Source organism: Taeniopygia guttata, chromosome Z (assembly GCF_048771995.1).
Source record: "Taeniopygia guttata chromosome Z, bTaeGut7.mat, whole genome shotgun sequence".
Lineage (NCBI taxonomy): Eukaryota > Metazoa > Chordata > Aves > Passeriformes > Estrildidae > Taeniopygia > Taeniopygia guttata.
The window spans coordinates 64,363,322-64,391,253 of NC_133063.1; the positions used below are offsets into that span (position 1 = coordinate 64,363,322).

At 37.3% G+C, this 27,932-nt stretch overlaps 1 protein-coding gene across 1 annotated transcript in view; it reads right to left on the reverse strand.

The window, feature by feature from the left end:
• JMY (junction mediating and regulatory protein, p53 cofactor) overlaps positions 1–27,534 on the reverse strand; it is a 63,950-nt gene extending 36,416 nt beyond the window's left edge. Inside the window, exons 1-2 of the mRNA XM_012577688.5 lie at positions 26,383–27,534; positions 9,288–9,461 (exon numbers count right to left, since the gene is read on the reverse strand). Of these exons, the coding sequence (XP_012433142.5) occupies positions 9,288–9,461; positions 26,383–27,222 (1,014 nt within the window). The 5' untranslated portion in view covers positions 27,223–27,534. The remainder of the gene's footprint in view (positions 1–9,287; positions 9,462–26,382) is intronic.
• Between the last annotated feature and the right edge of the window lie 398 nt (positions 27,535–27,932).

Below are 27,932 nucleotides of genomic sequence, written 5' to 3' on the forward strand. Positions count from 1 at the left end.
CAACATGAAAAGGCTTGTGAGTTTTGGAGACTTTGTTTTCTATATTCTCTTCAATAATTAATCACCTTGATGTAAGACAACCACTCTTATTATAGAATTAAAAGGAAGCTCTTACATGCTTCTGCATTCCATTATTGTTTGCAATACATAACCTGTTTATGCTTTATTTTGCTCACCTTTATGATGCAAGCATCGTCAGTTTTTATAGCTCATAAAAGAGCAGATGTCATTTTACAGACTAATCAAATAATTTTTAAATTACTATTATCCATACTAAATATGACTAAAAGAAGGCAAAGAATAACTAAAAAGTGCTGTCATTTAATGACATTTCTTGTAAACTTGTGTATCTGCTTTCAATTTAATAATATTTTTAGTTAAAAATTAAGAAACTCTAATGTAGTTGAAGTTTCTTCCTAACCTAAAAGGTTTTGCAATTACCTAACATTTTTCAAAGTGAGCTTTTGGCCTGGAATTGTTCATTTAGACTCAGAAGTTTTGGAGAAAGCCCGATCTACAGCAAAACCTCTCATCTGACAGATGAGAAGCCAAATCTACAGTTTCTCTTCTACTCATCATTTTGCCAATAAAACAACCCAGCTATTCTTCCTTTAAAAAGCCTGTATCCTTCTTGAGAGGAATCCAAGCTTCACAGTCAAATTTGTTATGATTTTTTTTCCTCCAATGATGAAACTTGCTTTTGTAGACTTTCATGTTTTACAAGCTTTACTTCAAATGATGCTTTGAAGCTAAGAAAATTATGACAGCTTTCACAAAAGTGGTTGTGCAAAACACAGAAGAAGGGATAGAAACAGCAGAAGCCATTAACTTCAACACATCACACGAGCACCTATTTTCATCAGCTATTGCTTTAGACTAATGGAAGATAAAAGAACATATCTCAACACTGTATTGATATGTTTCTGAAGGAGAATAAATTAATTCTTCCAGAGAAAACAAACCGAAAGGAGGTTCCTAAACTAGCCCATAAGCAGATGAGGATGGATCAACAGAGGCAATGCTGTACTCGAAATATCCTTCTCTGGAACAATTCACAAATTATGGTTAAATTCTGAAGAGACTAAACTAATGTGATTGAGAGAAAATATGAGCAACAGGCCTGAAACGATGGGATACACATATATTATATACATACTAAGTGAAGATCTTTAATACCTCCCATGTTTTTTTCTGGACAATGGACACAATTGACAGAAATAAGACTTCACCCAGGCCATGTAATAACTTAGGCAGGGATATGTCACATCTCTCCAGCTCCCTTTGCTATCCTTCTCCTGGATGGATTTGTAATAGGTAGAAAAGGAGAAAAATCTGACATGAAACAGCAGGTCAGTTATTTATAAGAACAAAAAAAACTAAGCTGAGTGTGTAGCGCAGATGACAGTGGCAAAACACAAAATGGAAATGGCTTTATACATAAAAGCATGTTTCAGATCAAAGGCTCAGCTATCTGCCTTCTCCAAGAGGTCAAACAAGCAATTCCAACCACAGCCTGTTAGATAGTAGCCATAAAACATGCATTTCAGCATCTAGTCAGAGACTTCTCAAAGTTAGGTCTTGTTGTTTTTAATTTAACTGTGCTCCCAGCTGTTAACACAAACCCAACACTATTTCCCCAAATAAATTGCAACTCTGTACATACAACTCTAATGTATTAGGTGAAATCATTCAGATTTGAAAAGGGCTTTACAGTTTTACCCTAAGAAATATGGACATGGACTTCAATGTTAATACATAAAAACACATTCCATTTGCATGGTCTAGAAGCCTCAAAATATCTGGTACCTGGGACTAAAATACAAACTGCAGGAGCTCTGATTACCTTAAAACAAGGAGAACAACACAAGTAATTCGATCAAGACCGTAACGGAAGCAACAAAACAAAAGGTAACAAGATGATAGGACATACAGACAGAAGAATAAATAGTAATGTCATTCTACTTCGAAGTGCAGTCGTGAATGTTTGTTCCAGAGTGATGCAAAATGCTGAAAAACTAAGTAGTCAGAAATGAAAAATCATAGAAGATTTAGGTTTGGGGAAACATTAGAGGAACGACTGGGTTTATTTAATGGGTATTTTTTCAAAAGACACAAATAAATTTATGTAAAGAGGTAAAGTGTTAAAAACACTAAGCTACAGTATTTTATATTGGCAGTTGACAGAATTAAAGCTAATCAGTGTACTCAGCATTACGCCTTCCTCACTTATTCATCTGTATAGCATAAAACCTTTCTATACATTTCAGCTTCGCTGACTGAGACCTAGACCAAAAGAGTTCACCTTCAAAAAGAAAGCTTTTATTTTTCAGAAAATATATTTTTAAGAAGACATATTCTACTAGTTATTTGAAAATGGGGTTTAAGCCAAGTTAAGTCAAAGGCAAGAGGGCTTGAGTGTTTCCAGACATTCTATATTCTGTTTGTACATGAAAATGATTGGATGGATTTTTAAATCTTCAGTTAAAAAAATAAATTAATAATGCAATAGACAAAAGGTAAAGCATATATATCAAAATACAGTTGATAATTTTTATATACAGCTACACTGAAAAAAGAGAAATAGTGACAAAAGTATTAGCCAGAAGAAATCACATTAAAGACATATAAATAGCCATTAATGTGGATACTGAAAATAACTGTAACAACTATCAAATAAAGACTGGCAAGTTTTAGCATGAAGCTAGAAAATATGATGAAACCTTACAAAAAGGGGTTTTTTTCAGAGCACTACTGAAAAGAAGTACTAAAAAGTACTAGATTTCTAACAATGTAGATAATTAGGAAAAAAAAAATTGTAAACTTTAGACTCGCAGCAAATTTTTCAACCGCTGAAGGCCTTCAGTCCCTCTCCTTGACCTCAACCATTTGAATAACACTGCATCAAAGTCTCCTCCTTTTTCCTCTTTCCCTATCTCCAACACTGCAAAGAAAAAAAAAAATCATACATTTCTATGATTCACTCTCCTTGACTCTAATCCTCAGGGATACCGATGAGAATTTTCTGCATGTTTACTAGACTTTCAAAGTTCCATCAAGATAACTTTTTGAATGAATACACTGATTCTGCATTTTTCTGCACTATTTCCTCCATTACTAGCACTTGAGGGAAAAAAAATGAAGACAAGGTACATTGCTAACTCTCAAAATTTTTTACAGGCCTCCTAAACTGACAGTTAATCTGAATCATTAACAGACACTGATGATTCTCTTTCTGAACACATCTGTATTTGGTGTCCACAGTTAAACTGCAGAAATGATTGCCACAGAGAATGTAAGAAATATTAAGATTTTGTTTTTGCTTTATTTGTAGGTTGTTTTAAAGCACCACCAGTTCATTGAGGTACCCCTATTTTCTATACTTTCTACCCTTTAACATTCATGATTTATATATCTTTCTGATCTTTGATGAATCACATGCTTTCCAAACTAAGGCAATTCAATTCTTTTACTCTGGTCTAGCACTGAGGATGCTCAATAGGGAAACACCCTTACTTTCCATACTGTCATTATTCTGATACTCTGGTACATTTTTGAGAGGAAGAAACTAAAACTATGACATTCAAGATGCAAATATACCACGGACGTATTCCAAAGTATGATGTTTTCTATTTGGCACTTGGCAAAAGCGCCATTTTGTTGCATTTTGCAGCAAACTCAAGACAAATCTTATATATTTTTTCTCAAGAGTAGTAATTAGTTAATTAGGTGCACATAAATATGCATATATATTTTTGGAGGTTGTCATCAACCTTCTGCACAATGCATTAATTTTTCTTTATTGAAATTTGATCTGCCATTTTATTATCCAAACCAGCTTTCTGTATGGGGACTTTTTAAAAATCTAAACAATAAACCTTTCAGCATTCACATATTATCAAATTTTTCTGCAAGTCTCATTAACCACTTTTATAGCTGAACACCTAGAGAAGTCATGTTCTCTACTCATTTTGCAGACAAGCAGATTTAACCAATCAGATACACACCATAGTTTTGTAGCCAGATACCTCTTACCAGAAACTAAGTTTCATTAAATGATTTAGGGTACCAGCCTGCTTTCTATCAGATTGCCTCTTTGGAAATTTTTTTTCTTTTTTTTTTTTTTATAAAGTCCATAAAGTCCTGACTTTAAGTCAGCAAAATGTTCTGTTCTGAGTTCATTTAATAGTCTAGAGGATTTATAATCCAGACTGTAAACAGAAACTGACATACAATCCTTTTGAATCAAACTATAAAGACAATTAGCCTAATTCACCATATTGCATCATGTTCTCAAACAAATAGGCAGTAATTTCCCTGCAGTTTATGACCATTTGCATAAACTTAGATTTTTTTTCTCCAGTCTATTTTTCAGTCCATCTTCTCCAGTCTAGTTTTTCAAAAGCTATGTTTATTTAAGTATTATTCCTAATGATGTGAGAACACACCTTCAGCTGCAAATAGATTAAAAAATACGTTAAAAATCCCTTGGTGTTTTACAGTTTCCCCAAAACATCTTAATGTGATTAGAGACTTTTCAAAAAAAGATATTCTGTAAGTACTTTTTAAACTAATTCTCTCATTTTTGCCAGCTGTTCTCATCACTAAATTTCTTCTCCCTTGAACTTGCTACATACTTCATTAAACTATTTTAAACTATTTTAATAGTTCAACTATTTAACTATTTTAACTATTTTAAAATTTTATATGTTCAATACAATTTATTTCTAAGTACTTAATTTTGCATAAATCAATTAAAATAGTTATAAAGTTCACTATTGCAATTCACCACCACATATTAAACAAAGAAACCCACACAGAGTAAAGCTAGAATTGTATTTTTAATACACCAGAATCTGCACAAGTGAGCTTGAGAGAGAAGCTTACAGATAAACTAATAAAAGATTCTAAAATTTTTAAAAGCAGGATGCTATGAATCACCAACATATAGGCTGTTCTAATTTCTAGCTTCCAGTGCTAGACCTCAATATTAATGTATTTGAAATCATTAAAATCTCCTCACATTCATATGAACTAACATGCAAGTGAAAGTAATTTACACATAAGCAATGAAGCTATGAGTATGTTTAATATATTTAACATACAATAAGTTCTCAATGTTCTCATTTCCTGGAGATGAGCTGAGATATAATGGTGGCTCTAAACTTTCACCCATAATGAGACATTATCAATTTCCAGTTAAGCAAAACCAGCTCAATTCAGACCTTAAAGAATGCATGTTTTGAAGTTTTGCTGGAATCTACATGTAGGTTGTGAAGTAATTTGTTACATTTTATCTTTGGTCCAATATCAAGGACATCCAAAAAACCCTCAAGCATGAAAAAAATAAGGCCTCCTACTGATTTCACTTGGCATTTGAACAAATCCAGTGGCTATTCATCATGATTGAAGTACTGTCCACAACTGCAAGGCCATAAAAATTCTAAGTAGCAAGGTAGTTTCTTTGACTGTATGAAGACTGGTGAACAACAGATGTACAGACAAAAAAGGCTTTGGGGCTTAGCTCATGAAGTCATTTTTTAAAATAATTATTTTTGTCTTTTCTAGTTAACCATATTTGGTACCCTGTATCAAAGGACCCTTCATGTCTTAGTCTTACAAGACTTAAAGCTTGATCATAGTAACCTGGCCAGTAGTTCTATAGCCAAGTATCAACCACTAACTTGTTGCTCCCTCACATACTTTCTGAAGAACACAGCACTATATATGGAGGCTCTCATAAAGTTTAGATTTAATTTTCTGAAATCAGAGGCACCAAAGCAGAGGTATCTATTCTGATTTTTCCAAATTTCAGAAACACTTAGCATTTTTATTTCCAGCTATTGATGACTACTACATCCCAATTTTCTGCTATGGCAATGTGTGTTCTGCACACACAAAAAACAGGCCAATTTTCATAGGGAAATTATTTCATTTTGAGTAAGGAAATATTTGTGGACATAAATGTGAAACATTTTTAGAATCAGAAATATAACACCCTTTCGTAGTCGCCAAGTAGTCTCTGATTCTTAGCAAAAATAGTATCTTAAATTCCACTTAAAATTCAACATTAATGCTAGATTAATCTATCAACATTGTTTGTCCTGTAGTTTTATGTTCACAGGTGTCTTCCCAGTTCCTGGAAGAATATACAGACAGCCCAAAACATGTAACACAGCATCTGAGTATCAAGATTCATTTGCCTGGTGCCTATATAAGACCCAACAGTCCGAAATCCAAAGAAAAGGTCCAATAATGCATATAGTGAAATTAACACGCTAAAATTCACTACTTGAACGTCTTTACATATTATTACAACTAAACTGGCAACAGTCCATAATTAAATCAGAAATACCTATCCAAATCCAGCCCAGCTTTTATGTATATAAAAAATACAATAGTGTCTTCAATTCCTTTATTATGCCTTCTCCAGCATTCAGTGAACATATGCACTCATTGGCTGGCTCATCAATACAATTTTTCACATTTACCTTACAAAATACAGTCATACTAAACACACTGAGTATGTCTAGTAAGTGTATCTTATATTTTAATCTTGAAATTAGTTCAGACTTGCTTCTTTGATAGGCATTTCTCGATTTGATAATAACATTCATTACAAGTTGGCTTTTATTTCTGTGTCCCTCACAAAGGTCTTGGGGCAAGCAGGGATGTTCCCATATCATACATATACAGATTTAAGTCCAAAACACAGCTGTGCTTTCAGGGCTCAGCTCTTTCAAGAATGCATGGTATCTGGTAAGCATCTTGACATGCCTAGAGTGAAGTCCCCATGGATTTGAGCAGCACTTACATATAAAGAGCATTTATATAAACAAAACCAGGTTTCTGATGCTGGAAGCCCAAAAAAAGACAAGCATATCACTTACTGAACACATTGTTCTAGGGTCAGATGGCTAACTCATAATTAAGCAGAAATGCCATTAGAAGCTCCTTTTCCACAGTGACATTTCATAATAACCCAGCTTTTTTTCCTTTCATGATCTTCCACCTTTTTCATCCTGCTTTTTAAATCCAGAAATATTTAAATACTTCACAGCTTTGATTCTTCACATACCTAAATGTTCTATCCTTCACACCAAATAAAGCAAAATACATCTGAAAGATTAGCGTACGATCAAAATATAAAATGAAACAAGATTCTATCATGTCTATAATGGGCAGCAGTAATCTATATTTCCAAGCTTCCACATGGTTTTTAACTTGTTATGAACTTTAATTCTGGGTTGTTCGGTTTGTTGCTTGATTTGGTTTGCTGTTTGGTAGGGTTTTTTTCCAAAGAATGAATCCGGGTACTATACAAATGTCCCTCTCTAGTTCTGTCTTCCACAGAAGACAGAACTTTGTTTTTGTTTTTCCCTTGCCTCCCATAGGCTTGTCTCTTCCTTAAAATTTCACAAGAACAGCAGAAATTTAACACAGATGACATATATTCCAATTTTTATGTCCTTCTCCAAAACCAGAAAACACTCTTCCCAAAGATTACAGGTGATGTAGTTAACTTCCTTCTAAACTCACTTTGAAAACTGACAAAATTAAGCTGATTAAAAAACTTAAAACCTCCCAAATTCTTTAAAAAAATGCAAAAAAACAATCCAAACAAAACCAACTTCCCCACAAATCAGAAACAGATACCTAATACAGAAAAAGTCTGAAACATAAAAGCCTGCCAGAAAAACATATGCAGCAAGTTAATACAAACCATTTCATGCATGAGTTCTATTTATAAAACATTTCTTCAATCCTAGCTACCCAGTATAATATATGTTTTGTCATCATAGATACAAGTACTGCTTTTTCTCAAATGATGAAAGGAAAAACAAGAGATGACATCTTTCTCTACTGCATTATACAGATGACCAAGTTTTTTAACTCGCAAATTGCCAAGTTAGGAAGAGAACACAATTTACATTAGAAGAAATTATGTATTAATAAAATAATCAACCACAAAATACACCTATTATCAATGTTAGTCTTTCAGGAAGAATACTAAATTATGCATTTTAAAACCAGAATTCAAGAGACTATCAAGTTTTTAAAAAATCCAAACAGAGCCAAACACAACATAACTCTTAATATGTATTTCTACTCATTGTAATATTTACTTCTCTTATCTGACAGAAGAACAAACAAATCACCTTATTCTCTACTACAAATTCCAACAAAATGGAAATTATTTCACCATGCTTTGAAGAAAGCTTATTAATAAATGAAGTGTTTATAAGCTTCAACTGTATAATACATTTGAAAAAAAAAATATTCATGCCAATTCTCTGTGCAGCAACATCATTCAAAAGAAGAAAAAGCATTTTTAGGTAAAGCATCATCACATTATAAAACTGAGTTCATTTAAGATTGCTGATTTTTCTGAAAAATTACTTTAGGCACACACCAATATGTCAAAATAAAACTAGTACATCATAAATCCTTTTGCCTCCCTCCCTCATTCTTTCTCAAAACCAGAGAGGAACACTATATTTAAGGTGAAAACAGTAAAGAAATTGTTAGCTAATTGAATAAGGTATCAAGCTGAGATAAAATGACATTTACAATACAGACTAAATTAAACAAAATTTTAGCTTAGAATCAGAAGGCTGCACTCTTAATAATCTGCACAGGAACAAATAATTTTATCAAAAGTACATCCGAGATGCAATAAAGATAACATCTGTTAGTTCTGGCTAAGCATTCAAGATTAGAATTACTTTCAAATATAACAAACATACTCATTCTGGAACAAATTTACCAAAATGCAGTATTCTTCAGATGGCTTTTTTAGCTCTTAGAAAAATATACTGTCCAAGTGTTACAACAAATTATGTATTTTAATATGGTTCCATGTGTTTAAGTCTTTTGCAACATGAGAGAGAAAAAAAGCTATTGACTTTTCACAGTTCACCAGAGTACAAAGAAAGTTATTTTTCATTTTAGTTTTCTGAGATAAATCTTCTAGAATTAACAATAAATACTGCATATCTCTTCGTATTTTATATATTACTCAATCTTTCCAACCACAAAATTTTAAGTTTGACCTATTTAATTCAGCCATGCATTTGAAGGGTAAGACAGTAAGATAAACAGGTGGTGTTTAGCTACATATGTCAGACGTTCTCACTCATTAAAAGCACTCATTTTAGTGAAGAGCCCAGAAAACCAGTCAGAATTTAGTGGAAAAATATCACTACATATACTGCATAACAGAACTAGTAAACAGGAACTAAAAGGCAGAACTTTCCAAATAGTAAGAACCTCAGTTGCCTTTACCCTACCTTTATCTGCTGTCTTCTAAGCATCGCAAGCTCCCTCATATCTCGGAATGGTTGCAGTAAGTACTGGTAGAGCTCCGTGGTCGCTTCTGCAAGATTACTGTAGGCTTCATCTTCCATTTGGTACAGTTCAAGGAGCTCTACCATACTTTCTGTATTCTTATGTTTTTCCAGAAGCTGCAGAAAAAGAATAAGTTTAAATAAAAATATTGGAACATTCCTGATAAAAATGAAAGTAATTTAAAAAACATTTTTCAGCCTATACTCTTGTATCATCTTCCCCTTCCCACAAAATCACCAGACAAATTAAACAAAACCATCTTAGTCCCCAAAACACATCTTCAATTCAGCCAGTTAAGCATGAGCATACCTCTGATAACCTTAACTGAGCAGCACTTATACTGGTTTTTCAATTTCCAAAGACATCTGGAAGGTCATGAATATGGGCATTAAGACAACAGAAAAAGCAACTTAGCACGACAATTTATAATGCAGTGATCAGGTATGCTACTTCAGACACTTCCCACTTTTGAGTATCGGAGCAGGGGAAAACAATGATAGACAAGGAGACAAAAAGAGAAGTTGCATTTTCAACTTTCTACATTTTTGAGAATTTTTGGTGTTTGGGTTTTGCAGTTTTTTGTCAGTCTGTTCTTTGGATACACACAGCCTCTACTACATGAGTGGGGTCTCCAACAGAGAGTAACCCATATGAAACAAAACTTCCTAGAAGGTTCAATCACAAAACTTCGAATGTATGAACTTTTCATTCATTTTATTTTTACAATGGGAATTACCTAAGCATTATAATCCTTAAAAATACTTAGGTGTTAGTATAAAACTACTTTAATTCCTATAATACAACATCAAAGTCTGTCTGTTCTGCCTTTTAGTTCTTATGAAGCAGAAAATTCACTTGTTTGTACAAACTAGCTACAATGCATGATTGTAGCTAGTATATTGTATATGCTCATTTTGCATCTATTTTGGGCATTTGCCCAAGCAGACTTTACATCGTGCTGGAAACCCTTCACCATGTCTTATAAAAAATACTTTGTTTAATAAAAGCTCATCTCATACAGACATGTGGAGTACTTAATGTATTTACAAATACAAGATTATCTGAAATCAATTTCCTTCTTTTATAATTTTCTAAGTCAAAGTCTCTTGCCTTTTATATTATCATCTCAAAAGTATATATTCACAGACCAAGTTTATTTAAACTTAACATAGATTACTAACACTATGGGGTAAATAATTCCAATCTTCTATTTGTTCATTGATGTTGGATGCTAAACCATCCATTAAATACTCTGTATAGTGAGCTGTGTTTCAATTATCAGAATGGGTATGAAAAGTCTTTCTTCATAATGGAAAGTTTGTTTTAGAACATCTATGTAGCTCCACCTTTGAAGCACTAAAGGAGGTTAGAGAGAGGATGCAGAGCAGAATGCAGAGATGGTCGTAGCAGCTTTATTTATACATTCAGTATTAAAGTAACAACCAGATTCCATGAAAAGATAGGAAGAGCTTTCCCTTATTAAGGTTTAGCAGAGAAGAAAGGTCTGGGAGAGAGGATGTAAAACACATGTGAAAATCCTTACAAGGAGGAAACTTCGGCTCAAGGCAAACTGTTTTGCACCTAAACTATTTCACACAGTCAATTGTTCTTATCACAAAGTCATTGCCTATGCTCTTCTACTCTTCCAGTAGTACACAGTATTTTGTAGCATTTGAGTCCTCACTGAGAACACAACCATTGGACTTGCAGTCTGTAACACTAACATTTTATTAACTTTCAGTCTTAGATACATATAACATAGCCTGAAACTACAGAAACCCATATATTCTTGGATTCATACGTTAAGTCCCTAAGAAGCTCACACTATTCCAACTATTTGTTTCAACCATCTAGTCTAAAAATGCACCATCTTCCATGCTCCACTTCCATGTGACTAGGGCCTAAAAGCAGAGCTGCCATATACCAGCTTTCTTCTACTTTCCCTGAGCATAATCAGAAATCCCTCTGCAGCCCTAAAGCTGCAATTAGCCTTCCATCGAGCTACTAAATCTTTCTTCTCAAGCCACCCATTGCACCAAGGAGAAACTCTACCAGTACATGACAATTTCCTTTTGTTGCTTAGGCTATTAGTATCTCACTATTAAATATATTTACACTTCTGTTTCATCATTAAACACTACTACTCTACTAGGATATAAATTATAGAGGGCAGCAAAAAATGACAATTCAAGAAAATATAATACTCTAAATATAATTTAAAGGGGAATCTTAGGTACATTTATTCCAGGACACAACAATACAGTGTAGGGGCTTTTGCCTTTTTATTCACAGATCATTCTTAAGGCCTATTCAGTAGTTCTAGCATTTTGGTAGATGGGCACAACTTTGCCTAAGCTGGAGTGAAAGTGCCAAGAAATAGAGGAGCAATCCATTTTTATGACTATCAGAATGGTACAAGACATCTTAAGGACACTAAAAACTAGTAGCTACTTACAACTAGTTAGCTGTTCAGAAAAAATGTCTATCACTGAAAATAGTAGGGATAAAATAACGAATTATCAATACATTCCTGTGTATACAAAAGATAAATACGCATAATTCCATGGTCTTGCCTGTGTTAGCCTGCTGCTGAATCAAATCCTAATTCTCAACTCCTTCAAAAACACTAAGCCTTCAATTAAAAAAAACCAAGCACAGAAATAAGGGTGGGTTATTCATAACACATTAATATAGCATTGTATCCATATATTTCTTCTTTCACTGTTAACACAAGGTAAGCTTCCATTCTTCATCCCTAAGACAATGATGCAAGCAGAATCCTGTTACTAATGAAGGCTTTCTGAATGAAAGTGGAAACAAAATTTCATCTGGTCTGCAGTTCCAAAAAAGGATGCAACAAAACAAGAAAAATTACTTAGAAACCTAAGAGTATATTCTTATTTGGTTTAATGCACAGACCAATGAGCTATTCCATAGGGATATTCTTCAAAACAGATAGGAAAGTAACCAGCCTGAGAGTATTTGTTACATACAGCCACATTACACCTATCCATCTATTCACACCGTATTTTCACAAAAAACACTAACCTTGGACATAAACCTTGAATACTGTGTTCAGCTTTGAGACCCACATTACAAGAAAAGCACTAAGGTGCCTTTCATGGAACTGGTGATTTGTCTAGAGAATAAGTTTTACAAGATTAGCCTAAATAAATCAAAATATCTGACTCCTTCTGGTTATAAATAGCTGCTTGCTCTACCAGCTACCAAGGAAGCAGGAAGCAGAAAAACTAGTGTCCCATTGCAATGCGTGTTTCCCCAAGAGAAGAGAGAGGGAGGAAAATACCTGCAAAAAACTAAATTGGATTTCCAAATACATCACTTCTCAAAATGGTACAGTACCTTATAACCCACTTGAAAAGGTGTATTTGAGCAAATATCCAATCTAGCCCAAGATGAGTAGATCAGCTTCTAGGGAAAGTCACCTGAACTATATGAACTAACTATAAAAGTCAACTCTAAGTTTATTAAACAAAGGGAAGTAAGACAGTATAGCTAATACAGTACTTGGAAATACCATTGACAACTTTCTTCCCTAATCTTGCCTAATGCAAATGTAGAGTATGTCTTCTTGGTGACTGGCTTTTTAACTGGTTTTTTTTTTTTTTAGCTGTGTGGGGATCCATCTCTTCTTCCAAGGAACAAGTGACAGGACAAGAGGAAATAACCTCAAATTGTGCCAGATTTAGATTGCACAGTAGAAGAATTTTTTCACAGAAAGAACTGTCAGAACAGGCTGTGCAGTGAAGCGGCTCAGTCATCAGCCCTGGGCGTACCTAAAGGATGTGCAGATGTAGCACTTAAGGTCATGGTTTAGTGGTGGGCTTGGGAGTGCTACATTAATGGCTGGACCTGACGATTTTAAAGGTCTTCTCTGACCTAAATGATTCTATGTAAGTGGTTTAAAGGAATACAGAACTATTCTATCTCACATTTTGGAAATGGAGTGCATATCAACCACCAAGAATTCAACAATCCAGGGTGGTATGAACAGAAGACCAATAGCATTGATTCTACTTCTGTATGGAGGCTTTTAACCCCGATGAAAAGTCCAGGTGCTTCACTGCCAGCAGTCTGGAAGAGGCACTGACACAGGAAACAGATGGTGTCAAACTGGCTGCACAGAGCACCTCCCATTATAACACAGTCTGATGGAGCTTTCCTGCTCCAGATCAAAGCTAGCTGAAGCATTATTTTTAGCTGGCTGCTCTCCAGATAGTATTCAGACTACTAGATACCTGGGATGCTGAATTAATGTCATAATGAAAACCACACCCTCCATAGACCCACAGGTAGTTTGATTTTGTATGCTCCTATTTTCACACAGGCAGTACTAAAATGAGTACCCAGCCAAGTGTCCAGACCAACACAGAACATTAAAGCCAGGCAAGGTGTTGGCATAAAATACATGGACTATTTTTGTGGCTTATTTTATGCCCCAGTGAAGATTAGTTCTCAGCACAGACATTCAGTGTTACTGCTCATTTACTTCAACAGTCTCAGTATCAATTTTTGACTTTCACAATTTTTAAATTACGTTATTTAAAGAAGTGGGTGGAGGACAGTAGAGTAACATCCTGTACAGGCCTGACTAGCGCTATGCACATTGAATGCTGCATTTATTTTAAGAATCATGTTTCACAGATGTTACATTGTTCACAACTAAATGAATCCATATATTTTAGGCAACTATTATGCAGATACACTCTAACTAGCAGGAAACACTTTTCTTTTAATTTAACAGCACATATCTTTGAACTATATAACATATAGTTATTGGAGTTTTCCTAATTATTTTATTTTGTTCAAAAGACTTTAAAAGCATTAAAACAGTGTAATTATGTGCAAGTTGACCTCAGCTGGGTGCATAATCCAAAGTTTTATTTAATCATAGAAGAGTCAAGTCCTATATTTTCTTTGCTAATACTACCAAAACTTTCCCTGTTATTATTTTTTGGCGTATTTTATAAAAACATGGCAATATGACACAGAACCATTTTTACATAAAATCAGTCATAAAGATATTTTTTCAGAATCTTCCCAAGTTCCTTCATGCTTCAGAAACACCCTATTTTTCTACAAATTTAGACTGTCAAAAGCCTGACAGTATTACCTGCCATTTCTAAGAAGAGTTCTAAATATTCAAATTGAAGCATATTCAGTTTCACAGGTAGAACTACAGATAGCTGTTGTCAGAGAGAAGTACAGTACTGCAGACAGCAGTTTTAGATACTCCATCCTTTCTCCAGAGAACAGCAGTCCTAAGAGTAAAATATTCAACCCTCCTGATGATGCACTGGCAATAGTCCGAAACAACATTTAGACAATGAGTTATAAAGAAGTAAAGCTAGAGAGTATGTAAAATCTGTACGCAAAATTTTAGCAACTGAACATAGAAGGCAACTTTTTTTTTCCATCAGAACATGCTTAGAACTGTTTCTCTTTAACCAAATGAAAGAAATCATTGTTAAAACCAAATACATTTCTACATGTCCTGACAACAAACAGAAGTCTCAATTACATGAAATCTTCACTACAGGCAAACAGCTTCTCTCACTCTTACAAACATGTGGTTCTGTACTTCAATGTCACCCATCACAGTTAAAAGATTAAGACTTGCCAGGATATCCAGCTGTTTGCATGATTGCACTGCCATCAATAATCCTTACCTTTGTGGTAAAAAAAGGTCAGTTGCATTACTGTAGCAGTAATAGACCAAAGCCAGACTCTCCCACACAGGTCTAAAGTATATTTTACTGCTAGGGCAAAAATCATCTAAGAGAACACAAAACCTAGATAGAGAGGGAGGATGTCATAAATAAATTAGTTAATAATGACTAGCATGGGAAGTGCTGGATCCAGCACTACATCTGTCTAGCCTCCTGAGAGTTAAAAAAGATAAAAACAAGTAAATTCCATACTAACTTATTTGAAAACAACATAGCAATTGACCACCTACTGAGTGCACAAAAAGTGACCATTTTTTTTCAGAGACATCTGAAGACAGGGCATTGAAGTGTATGCTGATGCATTGCCAAGGCTTTTGTCTGGATTTGGGTAGTTTTTAAAATGGCTATTTAAAGAAGAGCTGAGCTAATTCAACTAATTAAACTAAAAGCACAGATAAAACATACATAGCAAGCAAGTTCAAAGTCCACATGCATTCAAAAAAATGGAACAGCAAATAGGAAAACCCAACAAAGATATTGGAAATCCAAACATGGGCATTCAAAACACAAAAAATTAAGAATACTTACATAAGATGTGTCATCTAGGTGTCTGAAGAGCTGCTAATACAAAATGAACCACATCATTTCCCTTTAAACACTACTTAAAACAGTCTTTTACCTGTACACAGTGAGCCTAGGACCTCAGTACATGTGTGCAGAGATGTTCCAGGTGGGTGGAAAGGGTTTTGTACCGCAGGACTACAGAAGTGACATCTGTGAGAAGATGTCAGAAGCATCCCCCATGTCCAACACAGCTAAAGCCAGTGAGCTCCAAGACAGACTCACCACTGGCCAAGGCCAAATCCATTAGCAACCACAACAGCACCTCTGGGATAACACATACAAGATGGGGAAAGAGTGCTGGCTCAACAGCAGCAGCCCAAGAGAGGAGCAAGAACAGGTGAGAGGAACAACTTTGCACATAATAAGGTCAGTGAAGAAGAATCTGTGGGGGGTTCTCCAAGCACCTGTGTAGAGATATTCTTGCAGCCTGTGGAAGACCCCGCACTGGAGCAGATGGATGGGCCCTGAAGTAAAATGCCATTTCATAGAGAGCCCATGCTGGAGCAGGCTCCCGGCAACCTGTGGCCCCATGGACAAGAGAGTCTACGCTGGATAAGTTTTCTGACAGGACCCCTATGATCTCATGGAGGACAGACACTGGAGCACTTGGTTCCCAAAGACTGCACCCAATGCAATGGACTTACACTGCCAGAAGTCCATGGAGGTCTGTCTCCTGTGGGTAGGTCCCCATGTTAGAGCAGGGAAAAATCATGAAGAGGAAGAATGGTAAAGAAAACACATGATGAACTGACCACAACCCTCCTTCCCTATCCTCCTGAGTTATCCAGGGAGAGGAGGTAGAGAAATCGGTAAGGAAGTTGAGATGGGAGGGGTGGTGTGAACATGTTTTATGATATGGTTTTATTTTTCACTATCAGACTCTGATTTATCAGCAACAGATTAAATTAATTTCTCCAAGCTGATTCTATTTTGCCTGTGACAATAACTAGTGAGTGATCTCTTCTTATCTTTATCTCTGCCCATGAGCCACATCATTTTCTTGCCCTACCCAGCTGACGAGGGGAGTCATAGAGTGGCTCTGGTGGCGACCTGATGTACAACATCTACCCTTTGCAAGAGCACACCCCAGAAGTTTATGACCAGCACAGATTGCTTAGCCACTTTTTACTCAGCGATCCTCACTTATACTCAGGTTAACAGCTCCTGGACAGTAACAATTACCTTTGTCTAGTTCTTTTACACTGCTTACCAAAACACACCTCATTCAATATACTGCCCGTAATACAACTCCACAGATAAAGAAAAGAACTGAACTGAGTAAGAAAAACTGAAGTAGTATTTTAATGCAGCCAAGTGAGCCAAAACATTACTTCCATGTATGCATCACTACTAAACAATGCAACTTGTCTCCTCCCACACAGAATTCTAAATAGAAATCTCAGCAGAACTGTATGTATATATAAAACTTGTTGGAAAATCACAAGGCTAAGGCATAAAGCTGTCAGCTCTGACAACAACGTATGGCACACTAGATCTCTTCTGAAAGCTCAAGAGGGAAATGTCAAAAACTAGAAACTATGCATCTCCTTCTCTGTAAACAAGATAAATCTGTAACACTATGTGGGGTGCTTTTTTAAGCTGGTACTAGTCTGGTCACCTTACCTTACTGTGTGATGTGGCTGTACGACTCCTTAGTCAGACTGCCATGTCAAATGAGTGTCTATAAATACCAGGTATTAGTTTGAATTTAGTATATTACTTTTATAGCCACAGATGAGCTACAGAAGTCATAGCAAACAAGGGCTAACTGCATGGGCGCTGTCATCATACAGGAGTGCTAGGTTCTCCTTCTCCTGTGAGTAACACAGAAATAGGTATTTACAATGTAACAATTTCATTCACTAAATACATCTGGTTAGATCTGTATTTCAGAGTTATTATGGTATTTTGAGACTCCTTTTCTTTGAAAAGGGGCAAAATAATTAAAAGATAAAGTCATTAATGAATCACTGGTTGATTGGAATGTGGTAACTCTGAACAAAAAGACTTCTAGGCAACACCTCACCCTGAAGGCTTGGCAAAGAATTACTTCACACATATCCTAATGAGTTCTAAGTATTTTTTTCTGCAGGTCAGAAAACTGAGAACAAAAATGTTCAAGTTGTGCCGTAAAATACTTCAAATTTTGGTCCACAAATTGTCTTCTTCTATCCTTCTGAACTATGCTGTGAGTCAGGAGAATATACTCAAGAGCATCAAAACTGACAACTATCTAAACAAACTTACACTTGCATAGAACGAGTAATTTTAGGTAGCAGGTATTACAGTGCTAGTCTTAAAACCTCTCACATAAGATTTGCCATGTCAGGACACAGGCCCAGCCAAATACTCGACTGCAGCAAATGAAAACAAAGAAGAACATTTGATGGGAAGAAAAATGAAAGAGGTACAATCAATTTCATTGTGAAGTCAGCTCATGGGAATTAAGATTGTAGCACTGAATTAGTACTCTGAGCAATTTGACAGTGCATTTGGCATGGTAGTGAATAATTCTCAAATGTCTGATAAGTCTACTGTTAGACTTTAAAAAATCTAATTCAAAACAGGAAAAGCATTACAACAATACTAGATTCTAAGAACTTATGAGGGTGAATTTGCTTTTTAAAGCTGACCCAACCGCTTGCTCCTATAGAGAGAAGATTCCGCTTCCTATCTCCTCTTGCCTCTCTTCTTCCCAGTCTAGTAGACAGTTCCATATTGCTTCTGCTCTCAGGTACCCTCTTCTCCACTTCACTGGCTTTAGTATTTCTCAAATCCTTTTGGCTTTAGTATTTCTCAGATCCTTCAATGAACTAACTCAGCGTCTGGCAAAAAAACACTTTGTGGTCTCTCTTGGAGTAATGTACTGAGGTTTATTGAGTTGAGTCAGCATACTGGAAGGACAGAGAAGCAGAACAGGAAGGAATACAAAGCTGACGTGGGGGAGGACAGAAAGGGATAGCATCCCCCACTGTCAACACTAGCAAGCTTATGATCCAGTTCTTCAGCTCGATCCAACAACACAGCTGATGAACCACCTTTAAGCCCAGGTGACAGACAAGAGGTAATTCAAACAGCCCTCTGTGAATTCTTTCAATGCTGCTACAGTTCAGCCTCTATGGCACCTTATACAACGATGCAATCATGGAAAGAAGGTCTAAGGAAACAGCATTTTGCAACCCTAAATGAAATTTTTAAAGCTCAAATAATAGTGATTTTATTTAAAAGTTGGGTAAGTCCAAAAAAAAAGCCTAGTAGAAAGAACATATTTACAGTTCACTATTACAAACAAAAAGCTAAATAAGATACCAAGAAAATCCTTAGATCCCATATCATTCATATTTTTCCTCCTATCTTAACAGTAAATACAGTAAATTACAAGCTACTAAATCACTTTCATAACAGAAGAGTATTTCAGGCAAAAACAATTTCTATTAGCACCAGTGGAACACAGACTAGTTTTCTGTGGTGCTAATTGTTTGAGTTGGTTTTCTTCCTTTTCTTGGGGAGAAATGAATGGAAAAGGATACTCAGTTTAAATGTTAAAGGGAAATAAAATCCATGTGAGATAAAAATAATGATAAAACACATCTGAAATTATACATACCATTTACCTACTCATTCAATTCCTCCAGAAGACCTCCAATATTGCAAGCAGTTTGGGATTTTTTAACCTCCTCCCATATATGATTTTTTTTTCTGAATTACACTACTCTGAAGTGACAAAATAATACAGTTTAAAATTTGGACATCTGATGATCATGAACAAGAAACACACTTCCGAAGGCTAAAGAATTTGGAATCTGAAGCCACAGGGTTACTTATACTGTAGAAAAATTACAAACTTAGAAACCTCTAGAACTAATCTATGGATTCTCCCCCTCAAAAGTTTCACAACTATATTAATACATTCATATATTTTTCATTTCTTCTTTTTCTTCTTCATTTTTTAGATTTCAACACATATAAAACACAGCTTTTTTTAAAGTTCAAGAAAGCCCTAATCAAAACTAGTTCTATTTTAAGTATAGGCTCCAACTAGAAAACACAGTAAGGTTCCTTCTAACATAACAATCTATAATTCAAGTTATTGAAAATCTTTTACAACACCCTTTCCCTAAAGTAGCTCAAATAAGTCATGATGCAATACTGCTCTGTGAAAAGTTGCGCTACTATTAATTTTAGATAACCCACATAAATTGTCTGCAAGTCACCACAAACAAATGCTAATTGATTATTTAAATAATATTTTCAGAGAAAAAAACCTCAAACACATGCAGTTCCCTCACACTTGTATCACAGCATTTTTCCAAAAGCAGATCAGAACCACTTGCCGCAAACATTTTTAAAAGTATTGTAACAGTAGATGATTAAAAATTTGGGTTGTTTTCTGCATTTAATAAATCAGAAGTACTCAACGTCCTTTAAAAAAATTTAAATGTTTGCTGAATGACTGGAAGTGTTTTGTAAGACCTTTTCAGAAGCAAATCCTTAACAAAAAAAGTCCACCATGCATTCAAATTTGTCTGAACGGGTAATGTTTGTCATTAGTAATCAAAAAAACTCACAAAAATGCATTTGATACTCCTACAAAAATACCACACCCAGAAAAGAAACCCAGAGATAGGGTCTTACCACTGAAAGATTTTGAATGAAAGCAGTATCTGCCAAAGGTTTTGTAACTGGTGAGTGGAGTCATGCCGATGGTCTCACCAATGTTCTACTTACATCTGCAGTGAATAGCTGCAGATGACCATGTCCAAAGCCTGGCTTGCCAGGGAAGCTGTCTTCTCATCAAAACATATCCATATACGTATTGACTAATTCACTGACGCTCTGTATCCTTAGAATATAATTTTTCCCTCTCCTCCTGTCCTATCTTCCTTCTCTCTCTACCATATTTCTAATAACTAGGTTTTCATCTCTTTGGCAGATATATCTTTAGCTGGGCTGAGTCCTAACTTCCATTGAAGTTTTCTCCAGTAACAGCAATATCCTGGTGCATTGCAATGCTATATTGCTAATAATATTAAAAAATAGATGTTAAAAGCACAACCTCAAACATAAAAAATGTAGTAATTTCCAAAAATCTCTGCTTCTCAATGCCTTCTCTCGGTTTGTGGTAGAAATATTTACATATGTTAAGCACACAATCCTCCCTATTTGTAAACAGTGTCTTGTCATGTTACAGAAACATGAAAGATTAACCTATGACAGTAAATCTGCTTTCATATTCAATACCTGCCTGGGTAATAATATTATGTCAGCCAGAAAAGGAGAGAAAAAAATATTTACTGGCTTAAGAAAGCAGTTTAAACAGCATTTACTTGAAAGGAGGCCATTCAACAGAAGAGAAAGAAAATAATGGTAGAAAAAAAAAAGAGAAAAAGTACACAAGAAAAAGGTAAGCACGAAGAAAGTACAACCGAGTATCATCTCTAAAAGCTAAGAAATTAAGGAAGCTGTGAAACCTGAGTAGCACAATGGATATAGAACACATATTACACAGATTGTTCGCACCTCTTCAAAATATTCTGTCATATGAAAATGCTGCAAATAGGTACCAAAAATTTTAAACAAAAAACAGAGGAAAATTTATATCTATGGAAACAAGGGGAATATCAAATGAAATTATCTCAGCATCAGAGTATCAGAGTACCCTCCCAAGTAATAGACATAAATGGTTCCCCAATCCCACTTTAGGCAGTTAAAAAGACCATATACTGCATTTTTTTTTTGGTCTTCCAGTTATTTGGATAAGGAAATTAATTATGAGATTTGCAAGCTGCTGTCTCCCGTTTCCAAAAATTAACTCCAGGCTTACTTATACTGCTATATTGTACAGAATGCACCTCTACTTTTCATCTAAGATAAAAATTCTGTCAAGAAAGATATAATTTTTTTAATAAATGCCCTTTTCTTTATACGTTTCATGGGAAACATATAAGTTTCCCATGTTTTGAATAAATGTACATTGTTTTAAGCACTCTGACTTTCAGGTACAGCTGCAGTACTCATTGCCAACTTGCTCTAGCAGTCGCTCAATACCAGCCAGAGTATTAATATAATGTAGATGTCTCCAAAGAGCTTGGAGGCTACCTGCCAGTTCTACAGAGCATACCCTACAGCTGCTAACATATTTTGGTTAGTACTAACTTCTAGTACTAGTTCAGTACTTAAACAGCTGATTTACAACAGATTTATAATCCAAAGAGTGTTACTGGAAACAACCGTTAACTCTACAAATAATTAATACCAAAAAAAACCATTCCATCAAAACTAGCCTGGACTTCCCAAACGCTCAGCATTAAGTCTTAACTCTGATCTCCTCATGTCAAGAGGAAAAAAAATCCACAGTATCTTATTTTAATCCTCTGTGCTCCCAATGTAAAATCCAAACCAGTGTTCTGTTCCCTCCTTAAACACCTTATGTATCTTCTAGACCTAACTATTGCAGTTCATATGCCATATTCAGTTAGTCTTCCTTCTTGCATAGAAAGATGTTACATTCGTTTTGATGGAAACACTACTGTTGCTAATTTTTTTCCATTTTACTGGAACACTAAATACTTTTTTGTAATGTTTTATATTTACTTTGCATTATTTTTGATTCTGATGTTGAAACTCTCCCTAAATCTTATCGTGCCTAGATGCAGATCATTGAGCAGCAACCAGACACCTCACTTTTGGAAAACTTCCACTTTTGTTATAGCACCTCACAACCTACCATATAAACATTTACTTTAGAGCTGAATGCATACAGCCAAAATCAAAGAAATAAAAGTATATTACTGAGAGAACCTTGAATATTATTGATTACTAAAATATTACAACAGCTTCAACAAAGCAAAATATTATTGGCTATTATATACCTTTTTTGATATAAATAGAACTGAACCAATTCCTTGCCACTTCCTCTAATCTGACAAGCGTATTTCATTCATTCAAAACAAACTTGTCTATTAAATATGCAAAAGTAATTTAGAAAAAAAATCAGATTATGAAGGAAATAAAGCAAACATATAGCTTCCCATTAAAAAAAAGGTACATTTTCTTCTCATACAAGTTGTTACTGTAACAAAATAGATTTGTTTTTCCTTAGCCTTCCTAGTTCTTTGAATCAAAAGAAAATTAAACCAAGCATGATAATTCTCATGCTTAGCAAATACACCTCTATACAGAAGATGGAAATTATAAATAGCAGTAGATCCTCACTTGCACGGCAGTCTAAAGTCAGCCACTGAAGAGAAGATGCTTTCAGAATTACGTCAGAACTTAATCAGGCAATTAGAAGTATTTGAAAGTTCACATTTTAAAAAATTGAAAAGAAAACACACTGAGAAGGGATACAAAACAGTCTTTGTCTACCTGCAGACACTGGAATTCACAGATTTTTATAAAGCAAAAAGAAAACCAGAGCAAGCTTCTCACTAGTTTTATACCTGGCACTCAAGATTCTATAGACTACAGTCCACCAAATTGCACCCAACAGGGGCTGTAGACCATACACCAGTCTACTAAGACCTGCATAGAACAGGAACATTCCCAGGAGCTGATATTTCAAAGATCCTGAAGTAGACGTGTAACATTTAAATAGACTTCCCAAACTGCCACCTTGTTATGCAAAAGCATACAATGAAATGTGTTTGGGGCATGACTAAGCCACCCATCCCTCCTGATCACAGTCTACAGTAACAGCATTTTTTATTCAGGAAAATATGACTACCTTCAGCCTTTTGAAACCACAGAATGGACAAAGAGATACAGCACAGACACATAAACTCACAGAAATCTACAAACATCTATACTTAGCCTAGAAAAACTCCTCTCTATGTAGGAAGAACATAAATAGGCAACTGGCAGGACCTGAGAGAGACAAATATTTTCTGCCTTCCTGACACAGAGTATAGTATTTTGGAAATACTGCCCAGGAAGCTGGAATCATTAAAAAGGATTCAGTACTTTCTGCTTTTTATCTTTTAACTGAGTACCTGAAGATTTTTTTCAACAGGTATAAACCTCATGGACAAGTTTTTATTTTAAATAAATTCCTCAACTATTTCAAAATTAATAGTTTAATTTGGAAAAAAAAATAAGTGTTATATCAAAACAGCAAATCAGGTATAAGAAATGAATCCCAGGTCACACAGTTCCTCTACAACTATTTTACTTACTCATTTTGGATATGTTTCCACTTGCAACATTCTTATGGTTTATTAAAGACCTTAAAATCAGACTGAGATAAAAATTACTATTACAAAAAGCAACGATTACTAACTGCTGTGAAAATAAACTGGCCTTCATATAATTTATGGGAAGCAATGACTGTCCAAGCAGAAGATGCTAAAACAATGAACATGAGGTTTGGTTGCTTACTTAAGAATACAAATCAAGAGAACCTGCAAGCATTTCTCAAGTAATAGTCTAACTGCACAGAGAAATTTGTCCTAGGAATTATAAGACATATATTAAATAACTATAAACTACAGAGGCACATTTTAAAATGCTAAGTCAAGGTCTTGGGAGTTGCACAATTTTACATTAATGAAGACCCTTCACATTCCCTCCTAGATACCATTCTGGTTACCAATGCTTCTCAATCACTTCCTCTTTTCCCAAAAAAATTCTTTTAAGAGACAAAATTGTTTAAAATTCCTTGGATCCAACACTCCTGCTATCAGCTGACAGAATTCCAGCACAGATGGAAAAGTAAATTGTGAGATAAAAACATGCATTCAATAATGCATTTTCTTTAAAGTACAAAAGCCTTTACTTCAGAAATACCAAGCAGTGCCCATCATCCACTGCTTCATTTGCTTAGAATTGCAATGACAAAGAGCATCAGTATGTGCTTAAAGAAAGACATTTCCTGAAGACAAAGTAAACCCCTAACAGGTAAGGAAAAGAGAAACCGGAGAGCCAAAAGGGAAAGAGCAGGTCATTCCATTGGTTTCTTTTCTTAAACATGAACTACCCTTAATTAAAGAAGGATCGACTTACACAACTGACAGTACAGCTGTATTGACTTTAGGTACACTACCCAGGTTATCATGGGAAAGGAGGGTTGTACAGCACTCAAATACATACTCAGGCTCTGCCATTTTGTCAGCACCAAGTTCAGAACATTAACACAGAATAAAATGATGTAGTTTAGACAACCAATTTATTTTTGGCAGTAGTACTGCAAAATAGAAATTGAGATTCTCCAAGAAACAAACAGCTCTTGTTCAGTAATTCTTAACTAATATTTCCTCAAAAATGCCACATCCCTCCACTTAGGTATCCAGCTCCCAGATTCCACGTGTTTAACATGAACTTCTCTTATCCTGCACAGCTCCTTGTAAAAACTGCTGAATTAAAATCTAAATCTAGTTTAAGCATACACTCGCAAGCATTCATGCAGTCAAAAAAAAAACAGTGAACAACTGTATGTTTTTATAGTCTGTGGACTAAAACCTCTACTGTTATTAAAATAATAACCAATTGTACACCAAATAGCAAAATTTAATTCAGTCCTTTAAACAGATATGAAAAAAAAAAAGAAAAATCAGAATTATATATCCTAACACAACAGTATGGAAATAAACTACCTGGCAATGCTATACTTGGATGTTCTTACCGTGGTTACTTAATGGATACTACAATTTTCTCACATCCTGTAACTCCAGTCAAAAAGGAAAAGCTTGGCATGAATTCTATGGACTCAAAACTATGCCGTCAGAGACCAAAAAGATATGCTCACACTCCATCAAGGAAAAAAACAATCACCACCACACATCCTGTAAAAGAATATTGGCAGGATATACGTGGGTAGCTGAAGCAGCCGAACTTGACCTATATCCACAACAGAATTAAGATGATGTTTGTAAAAGTAAAGCACAGTGTAACCTGACTCATAGTCACACCTCGACAGATGCGGGTACATTCTGGAGCAAGGCCACTGAAGCACAAAAACTAATGTAAAATTCTCACTTTATACTTGAAATATGGGTCCTCACACAACTCAGTCCATTTTTGCACTTTATGAGAAAGTGTAAAAATTCTCATACACTGATGCTAGAAGTTAGTTAGATGGGCATCTTCAACTACTCTGTCTAGAACAGTATATGGTGTAAGAAAGACACGAAGCGTCCTGAAACAGCCAGGTCTTGACAGAAAATATCAACAGCAACACAGCAAATATCCACTAGGACCAGACAGCTTGCTTTTTACTTTAAGTTCCAACTCGAGGAACTTCTCAGCTGAACAAAAATTGTACTTACTCCAACTCCACTGGAAAACATAATCTCGCTATATGAATACCAGATTCAGCACCCAGGGCCTGTATGAACCTGGAATTTTTTGGTCTCAAATGCCTAAACTGTACTATCAAAATTAACAACACGTGTTGCTGCTCTCATTTAAAAGGAAAAAATTCAGACCCCAACACGTACTGGTGCAAGGCAATGCAAGAACAAAACTATGGGACCAAGACCTTGCCAAATCCACCTAATTCATAAACATCCACATTTGATTGCACAGAAGAAAGTACTGAGCCACACTCTGATGAGTAGAGAAATATGCACCTCCTTGAATCCTGGCCCTAGGGACCTTGGAAAGGTTAAACCCCATTTTTCTCACTAAGGAACAGGACAGCAAAAACAAGAACGACTAAAAAAGATGGCACAGATTAAACTAAATGCGATACTAAAGTGGGGGCATCTGGACCACGCAGTAGCCTCACCTCCTGAATGCGCCTGCGGGCCCTGTGGAGCACCTCCTCGTACCCCTTCTGTCGCAGCTCACTCAGACTCTCATAATACTCTTCGGGGTCGTCGGTCTCGGTGAAGAGCACTTGCGAAAGGATCTTCCAGCCACAGGTATCCAAGCTGTGAACCAAGTAAACTTGCAGCTTGTAGCAGAGCGCGTCCATCTCCTGCTCGGACAGTTCTGGTGCTCCGAAGAGCACCGTCCACATGCCCGAGGGCTCCTCGGGAAAGGCAGGCAGGTAGGGCTCCAGCTCCGAGTTCACCGAGCACAGCTGCTGGTGCACGGCCCGCAAATCTTGGAAGGAGAAGAGGCCGGCCCAGCTGCACTCCTCCCCCGCCGGCTCCGCGTCGGGAGCGCCCAACTCGCTCGCCCGCGGTGGCGAGGGCGGCAGCGACAGCGCGGCGGCCACGTCCTCCTTCACCAGCTCCAGCACTTCGATCTCCTCGGCGGCACCTGCCGCCTCCGGGCCGCGCTGCGGCCTCCGGGCCGGGCTGCCCTTAGAGCGCAGCGGGCTCTTGGGCAGCGCCTCGGCCCGGGGATGAGCGCAGCCCCGGGGCGGCCCCGGGTCCCTGCGCGCCGCGGGGCCGCCAGCCTTGGGGACGGCTCCGGCCTCGGGGCCGCCGCGGCGCAGCTCCCGGGAGCCGCTGCGCTGGCGCTGCGCCGTGCGGTTGTGGCAGGTGATGGCGAACTTGCCCTCGATCTCGTTCCAGGCCACGATGAAGGCGAACTTGTGCTTCTCCCGCTCCTGGAAGGCGTGCGGCCTGACGGCCACCCAGTCGGCCTCCAGCGTCTCCTCCAGGGCGAAGGCGGACATGGCGCTGCGCGACTCCGCACACGAGCACACGCCGCCCGCCCTCCGCGCTCCCGTCCCGTCAGCTGCTCCGCAGCCCCGCACCGCCTTACCGCCCACCACCAGCCATCTTAGCGGCTGGGGTACGAGGGGGAGGGTGCGCTGCTTGCCCAACGAAACGACGAGGGAGGAAGGGCGGACGGGGATCGCCTCCTCCCGCTCCCCGCGCGGGTCCCGCCGGCCACCAACGCGGACAATGCGCGGCGCCCCCGCGCAAGCACCGCGCGCGCGTCACGTGGGGCGGGATCTGTTTACAAGCGGCGGCGCTGCGGCAACTCCCCGGCCCCGCCCCCCGCGCGGCCTGCGGCAGCCCCGCCCCCCCGGGGCGCCTTCCCCCATTGGCGGAGGGAGGCGGGCGGAGCCTCGCGCCCCGGCCGCGCCGCGGAGCCGCCACGCTCGCGCTCTCTCGGTGGGCGTGGCAGGGCAGCGCCCCGCCCCTCCCCTCGGAGCCCAGCGCGGCCGCTAGGGGGCGCTGCGGCAGGGGGGCCGTGAGGGGGAGGCGGGAGTGGTTTCGTGGTTGTTGTGTGTTATTTCTGACTGGCGATTGAAGAAAAATACTTAAAAGATTAGTTGTCGGCAGCGCCTAGCGGCAGGGCGTGCAACAGAAGTTTGCACTCCTGGTTAGTCTGCAAAAGAGTGCAGCTTCTGTGACGAGTCCTGGCGACGAGGGCATG